We start from the raw sequence: 7,874 nt of genomic DNA on the forward strand, positions 1-7,874 counted from the left end.
ATACTTTAAAAGTAACTTTCAAATAGGAGATCTGAAATGCATTTGAAATGTTTACATTTAAATTGAAAACGGTTTTTAATAGTGGCATCTTTTGCTATTTTGTATTATTTTTTATAAAATATCATATTAATTAATTTATATATTTTTCCATCATATTATTTATTTATTATTTGTTTTTTCATCATATCATCTTATCATCTTCTTCACCTAAAAGCTATAACGCCTTGCCTAAAGCCATACAGGCTAAAAGAAAGCATTATAAACAGCAAATTAAGTAGCAAATAATCAATCACTAATTTCATGAAATATTTTTATTGAAAAAAAATGTTACCACAGAGGATGAAGTACTCCTCTGTTTGTGGCAGAGAGTTCAGGCCAGCCACAGTGCTGAGCTGAACACAGCTTTGCTTCAAAGCACACAAATAAAATGTTAGTACGTCAGAGACATCACCTCTGCTCCGAGTCCTGAGAATCAGAATCCTGTTAATCTCCTCCTGCTCACCATGCCACTGTTTCACATCACCGTAAGTGCGTCAGCGCTAATAAGGCACATTATTGCATCATAAAGTGTTTCTAGAGACTCTTTCATAAACTACAGCTAACTTCTATTTCCAAGTAGTTCAAAGTGTGAGTGAGGATGGTGTTCTGGAATTCTGAGGATCTTCGAAAGGATCATCCTTTTAGACAATGAAGAGCTCAAAGAGCAGGGAGTCCTTCTTAAGAAGCACAAGGTCCACATTTGTGTCTCTATTAATACATTAAAGTTACTCTTTTAAAGGCTACTATGAACGAGAGTCTGACGGAGGGGCTCACATGGCCCAGGAGATGTTGGCCGTGTGCTCTTTGGCTTTCATCCTCAAGACAGCGATACTGGAGGACCGGCGCTCAAATTCAGGCTTGCTCTCAAACGCTGCGTGCCCATTGGGCGCTGGGGCCAAGAGCGAATCAGCAAAGAAGTTGTTGAGGGAGACGTGATTGACACCAAACTGGTTCTGCTGGTGGTTGGGGAAGCCCATGTAACTGTGCTCGGGGGCTCGAGGAGAATGGGGATACGGGGAGGGCACACAAGGCGGGGAACCTCGTGGGATCATGCAGGACGACACCACGGAGCCACCAGGGGCTGAAGCCGTCCACAAGTTGTTGGGAATCTGTGTAGAGTGAGAAATGAAGAATCCTTCAAAAACCTTAAGCAGAATTCCACAGAGTCATTCAGAGTGGTTTGGGGGGTCATTCTAGAGATACTCAGTAAGTATGGATAGGAAATTGATAGGAAGCAGACGTCCAAAAGTTCCCTCAGAGAAACTACTGCATTAAATAGTTGAGCCTTAAAGTGTGTTTCTTGAAAGCCATTCATGGTGGAGATTCATGGTCCACTGTCCAAATGGACATACCATCCTACTATTTTACCATAACCAGCATTACCTAACATAGAAAATACATTAAAAATTACATTACATTAGAAAATGTGAGAAAATTGTAGGTTTGCTGGTCATTTGGATAGTAATAAAATAGCTATATTTGTGTTGTAAACCAGGCAACCCCTGGTTCTTATCACCACCACTGTAAACAAATCAGAATTGGTTTCTCTACAAAGACCCACTTTACATTAAACCACTCTAAATGACATTTCTTTGATCACTGATAATAATAATAATAATTATTATTATTATTATTGTTGTTGTTGTTGTTGATGTTGATGATGTTGTTGAATCATATAATCATACAATCATAATCAACCTGTTTTATATCATCTTAAATATCCTTAGAACTTTAGAAGGTTTTATATGGCACTAATAAGGGATCTTCTGTTTTCCCAAATCACAGAACGTATTTTAGCATCATCTTCATGATATCAGATAAACCTGATAGACCATAAAAGAGACAAGCCAGGGCTAAAATAGACAGCAGATACTGATGCAGGGATTCACTGAGGAACAAAATCTATCCAGACCATCATAAAACAATATGTCTGAGCTTATTAGTCAATTATGATTGCAGAGATCAGGACAGCTGTGGACAGCTCTGGACAGCTCTGGCCAATCAGTTACATTACATTGGCTGAACATAATATTCTTTGAATATCAGATATGACCCCAGTCTTAAGAAAAATAGTGATGGCTGCATCCAGCATAATAAATAAGTCTAGCTCTTAGATGGTCCAGACGTTCTTCATGATGCAGAGATCCTACAGCTGTTTCACTCCTTATTGTCTATTGCTCCATAGCTCATTACACTGCAGCCTGTTAGATAATGCATTGTGCAGCATTTTAAAGGGTTTCCATTCTTTAGATTAGTGAAAAGAATGATGCAAAACATGCCTTTCCCATCACAAACTTAGGGCACCTGGACCTCTTATGAAGATTGCAGAGTAATGCATGATTTTGAGTAAGTAATAATAATGCAATGAAATATGACAGCAGTAAAGTGAGAGAAAATCCCTGTGAAGGATTTGTTAACACAGAACAGCTAATCATTTGCATCACTCCTCTTCATTTTCATCAAATTGTCTTCTTTGGTATAAAAAGTAAGTTTTACCTAAATAAAAATTTGACTGTCCTCTTTTCCAAACCACTGATAAAAAAGGTGGTTTAAATGAAATACTTTTCTCAGTGGTTTTTGATTTTTGACAGTTGTTCCATCAGTTTTGCAGCAAAAATAACGGCAATATTTAAACACACTTCTGTTAGTATTATAAAGGGGAAGTGCATTGATTTTTTTAGTTTTCTGCATAATTAAATCATTCAGATGTAATCAAAGTTATTTAGGGTGGTTTGACATGTAGCGCTCCTTTCTGATAACTGTAGGTTCACTGTTGGTTTTGGATGGTAAATAAAACTATATTTATATGCTATATGGTAGAGAGCTGCTATGATATTGCCAATTTTGCAAAATTGAAGAAACAACTGTCAAAAATAAAAAAACACTGTCAAAACTACTTTATTTAAATCTGCCCTTTTAACAGTAGTTTGGAAAAGAGAACTGTAAAATCATTATTTAGGCAAAACTTACTCTTTACACCAAAGAAGACTCTTTGATGAACATTAAAGGTTTAACAGACAGGGTGGCTGCATATTTCAGTTTAGCCAAAACTTTTTCCACTTCATTTCATTTTTTTCTGTTTTTTTTTGGTAAAGACTGATATTTTTCCTGGCTATAAAGTGTTTAGCTCACAATTTGATGCATTACTTACACATAATCATTCTTTAGAACCTCTGTCAAACCCAGCAGGTCTCTGATATATCTGAACTGAACAAACTTTTTATGGAGTAAATGTTGATAAGGGGCAGTTTTCTCACCTGTGAGTAGGTGTCTGTTCTGGGTAAGGCTGTGAGCTCATATGTGTTGCTGTAAGGGCCTTTGGGCTGCTGCAGGTGTCCATACCGCTCCCTCTTCCTCCACTTAGCCCTGCGGTTCTGGAACCAGACCTACACATCAGAGTTCAACAACACGTCACTCACCATTCAAAAAGAACTCATTACACACATTGACAATTACAGTCGTTCACAAGCTTCCAGCAACACTCATCTCATCTTCACTGATTAGAAGATGTATTCCTCACAGTTTTGACATTTCTGCACAGATAACCGGTTCAGATGTAAAGACTTATTCAGAGTGGTTTGGTGTGAAATGCTCCATTCAGGAGAACCTTACTGAGGCAGAAATGTTCACAGTGTTGATGACAGGGACAACTGAAGTGTTTAATGCCTCTAAAAACTCCCTTATACAGAAAGTTATTACATGAAAGGCTTACAGATGTGTTGGCTGACGTCTGGGTTTTACTATACGTTTAGAATTAAGTTTTGGTCTAAAACTTAATATCCTTAAAACACCCAAAGATTTTTTTTCTGAATTTCTACCATTTTACTATTATCAACATTACATAGCAGAACTTGGAAGAGGTGCAGATTTACTGGACAGTTTAATTAGTCTGATTAATAAAATGGCTATGTTTGTGTTGTAGACATGGTGACCCCAGGTTCCCATCACCACCACTACAAAGAAATGAGTACGTTTCTCTACAGTTCACCATTTCACATCAAACCACTCCAAGTTACTTTAAATTAAAATGTTTGACCTCTGGAGAACTTCTGAGCAATCGGTGGAATTCCCATTCAAACTTTGTGGCTTTATAAATTTGGCAGCAGAATATAAACTGTGCGTATTTACCTGTAAACGGAGGGGACTGGACGAAGTTAGAATACACGTCAAAACAAAAAAAAAGAAGAAGAAATAAAGAAAAAAGAGAGAAAGCAAAGAAAGAAAAAAGAAAAGAAAGGAGAAAAGAAAGCCGGCCTTCTGCTGTGGTCTTCAGTGTCAGCAAGTCAAGTCAGAGATTTTTCCGTGCGCTCCTAAAAACTAACTCCATTTATCACAATAAATAAATCAAACCCAGCCTGTCGGAGAAGCCCGTGTTCATTTATTAACAGGCATCAGGAATGTGTGGAAGCTGTTCAGCTTCATTTGCTGTGAAATGCTGGCGCCGTTGTTGGTGCTGTTCTAATGTGCGCAGTGAGGCGTCTGCGTTTATGGGTCTCCGTGTTTTTGAGCCTGTGAATGTTAAATAGGGCAGATGTGGTGCTGCAGTTCTCTGACCTGCACTCTGGCCTCGGTCAGCTCCGTCCTCATGGCCAGCTGCTCTCTCACGTACACATCTGGGTAGTGGGTTTTCTGGAAGACCTTCTCGAGCTCCTCGAGCTGCGCGCTCGTGAAGGTGGTCCGGTGGCGCCGCTTTTTGCTGCTGGACACGTTACTGTCCGCTTTCTCCGTCAGCTCGTCCACGTCGCTGCGCTCGCGGCTCTCGGGGGCACGCGAGCTCTCCTCGTCCGCCTCGGGCGCGCGGTACGCGGGATCTGCGCAGAGACACGAGCCTTTCACACTGAGCGGCCACGCAGCCTGACCTGAAACACCTCGCGGACCCACTGCGCAGTGGACGGACGCGGGGGTCAGTAACGGATTATTGGTGATCAATCTGCATTCGCTGCTTTTACTTCTTAAGGAAACAGCGGACTCGCTGAACGGCCTGTGAGTGTAACCCGCTGTCCTCTGCGTGTGTCCACTGCACTCAACAACGCGCAGTTTAAACTCCTGAGCGCGGATAAAAGCGTAGCTTTAAAAAGTCAGCAACTCTGAGATTCACACAACTTAACAGCAAAACCAAATTAACTGACCCGAGGAGCGCTTCTGAATCTGACGTCACCAAAGAGGGAAAAACGAATAGCGCCATATTTCTATGTAAATTTGTTCCATTATTTAAAAAGTTGTTTAGTAAAAGCTGCAGTCAGTAACAGCGTTAAATAAAACACCGAGTCTCTGCTGAATCGAAAAGCTCTAAATCAAAACTTCTGTAACTCGCGACGCAACAGCAAAATATCGTAACAGTTTTATTCATTAAAACAAAACAAAAAGTGTTTCCCTGTTTTTATTCCATAGCCTAATATTAATAATCAGACTGTTGCATTCAGACAGGCTCTCAGTGAGGCCTCGAGTAATTCAGGACTTTCAGTAAAATCCTCAGTATTAAACTTTCTCAGCGCTCATCTGAGTCCAGGTGAATACACGGACGCTGAGAGCCACTCAGCACCGGTGTTCATTCAGACATCACTGGACATTTGACTGGAATACATCACCAAACATCTCACACCAAATGTAAGAGAAAGGTGACACGGTGTAGATCTTAAACTTTATATTGACAATGCATGTATTTTTAAAAGCTATTCAGCTATATTAACTAATCTTATCTATATTATCTAATATAACACTTACTATATGGTTATAACCTACAGTTTATATATATATATATATAACCTATGCGTTATAATGTAGACTATATTAAAATCATTGAGTATGTTCATAATTCAAGTCTATATATATATATATTATAATGTAAGCTATATTACAATTACTGAGTATATGTTCATAACTACGAGTCTATATACATTTTTCTATAGAATACATTAGAATAACTGAATGTATGTTTATATTTTAGAGTCTATATATAGGTTATATAATTTTAAATATCATTTTTAAAAAATCACTTGAAACCTGTTTCACATGCAGTGAAATTACGAACTATATTTTTCTAACTTCTACAGACTGTAGTATGACGTCAGGCTACATGTTTTAACCGACTATTAAAAAAAAAAAAAAACACAGACTCATTTTTTTTAACCCAGTAAACTAAAACTATACAGTATATGTTTACAACCTATAGACTACAGTGTTAGAATGGAAACCCAGACAGCAGTAAAACAACAGACTGTATGTTTATAATCCATGACTGTGCAGTCATAAGCAATACGTTTACAACCTGTGTAGACTTTTAGATCGTGGCTTGCATATTTAACCCATGTATACTGTAAAATTATAGACTCTATAGACTTTATTGCCCATTTAAACTATAATAAGATCATAGACTAGGCCTGTGTGTTTATTACTTACTATAACATCATACACTGTGTGTTTATAACCTACTTAGACTACAGTAAAACCATAGACAATAGACAGTGTGACGCTATGTGTATAATCCGTATGGTCTAGTGTGTGATGGTCTGTGTTTATAACCTGGGCCCTAAGATCATATACACGTTTCTAACATGTATAGACTATAGTAGATCATATGCTGTATGTTTACAGCCTGTGCAGACTACAGTAAGACCACAGACTACATATTTCAAACGTACACTGACTATAATCTGAGCGCAGACTGTACACAGTTCTAGCCGCGTGACGCACTCACTGTTTTGGTTGTCACACGGCGAGGCCCTGTCCATTCTGCTGTGCTGCTCGCTGCTCTGGAGGGAGTAGGAGTGTACGCACTTGGGTGAAGTCTTGTCGTAGTACTGCACGCTCTCTAAACTCTCCATCACCTGCTCCAGCGTGCTGCCCGCTCCCATGTAGAACTCACTGCCCTTAATCGCTTCACTTTTCATGGGGAACTTGTCCGTCATGTATTCCATCATCATCATCATCCGCTGGCCTCGCTTCTCTCCTCAGGCTCCTCGAAACTCACCATAGGTGTCTGGCTGTTTCGCAGTGCTTGGACCAGCTGATTCATTTGTCTCGTCTTAAAGGGACCTTAAGGGGCTCTCTTTATACGTCCGAGCGCAGGGGGCTCCCAGCAGCCTCCCAGCTCCTGAATATGGAGAAGAGAAACTCCACCCATGGGGCAGAGGCTCAGAATCTCAGCAAACTCTCAGTCATCACCAGCGAGAATTAATTACGCTTCCCATCACTCACTCCTCTGGATTTAAGCGCCTGGTTAAAGGCTTTAACGCGCGCGCTGAGAATAAACCAGCCGAGCAGGTGACACTGTGGCCACTTCACAAGCTTTATTATGAAAAAATAATATTACTGTATGAACGACAAGAAGAAGAATACTACCAGAAAACGACTATTATTACTATTATCATCATCATCATCATTATTAGCTGTTGCGGTTGTCATTAATAGTATCATTATGATTTCAAAACTATTTAAGAGCTTACTTAGAGCTATTATTATTATTATTATTATTATTATTATTATTATACACTCATACTCGTACCTTTTGCGTTATCATTTGAATGTGTATCCCAGTATTTATTACTTGGGTTTATTTCACAGAGAGACATTTATGGCTAATAAATACTCAGACCTATTTAAACTCTGGTTTACAGCCTAGCTCAACTTTCTGAACCTCGGAATGTTAAATCAATCATTTGGGTGTCGTTCCAAAGCGCTTTCTAGACCATTTTCAGTCATTTTCTTTTTCATGATATAAGTTGTGAGCACACTTTACACATACAAGAGACGTCAATGCTAAACGTGGTGTCAACAACAACACACTAACCTTTAACACTTTCTGTGTCAAACTGTTTTCTGATTGAACACATTGT

At 39.1% G+C, this 7,874-nt stretch overlaps 1 protein-coding gene across 1 annotated transcript; it reads right to left on the reverse strand.

The window, feature by feature from the left end:
• Positions 1-293: 293 nt before the first annotated feature.
• On the reverse strand, positions 294-7,405 carry alx1 (ALX homeobox 1). Its single transcript, XM_017695149.2, has 4 exons — positions 6,737-7,405; positions 4,594-4,850; positions 3,297-3,425; positions 294-1,148 (listed from the first exon to the last, which is right to left on the reverse strand). Exons 1-4 carry the CDS (start codon positions 6,966-6,968, stop codon positions 810-812), a joined length of 957 nt encoding a protein of 318 aa, XP_017550638.1. The 5' UTR covers positions 6,969-7,405; the 3' UTR covers positions 294-809.
• Between the last annotated feature and the right edge of the window lie 469 nt (positions 7,406-7,874).

Source organism: Pygocentrus nattereri, chromosome 7 (genome assembly GCF_015220715.1).
Source record: "Pygocentrus nattereri isolate fPygNat1 chromosome 7, fPygNat1.pri, whole genome shotgun sequence".
Taxonomy (NCBI): Eukaryota; Metazoa; Chordata; class Actinopteri; order Characiformes; family Serrasalmidae; genus Pygocentrus; species Pygocentrus nattereri.

What these genes read in the sequence shown, in the direction of transcription:
- alx1 (XM_017695149.2), bottom strand. Translation starts at nt 6,968, where the DNA reads ATGATGATGATGATGGAATACATGACGGACAAGTTCCCCATGAAAAGT. An exon ending in GCCGTGTGACAACCAAAACA is followed by an intron (nt 4,851 to 6,736) that starts GTGAGTGCGTCA and finishes GTCTCTGCGCAG; the next exon opens with ATCCCGCGTACCGCGCGCCC. An exon ending in GAACAGACACCTACTCACAG is followed by an intron (nt 1,149 to 3,296) that starts GTGAGAAAACTG and finishes CACTCTACACAG; the next exon opens with ATTCCCAACAACTTGTGGAC.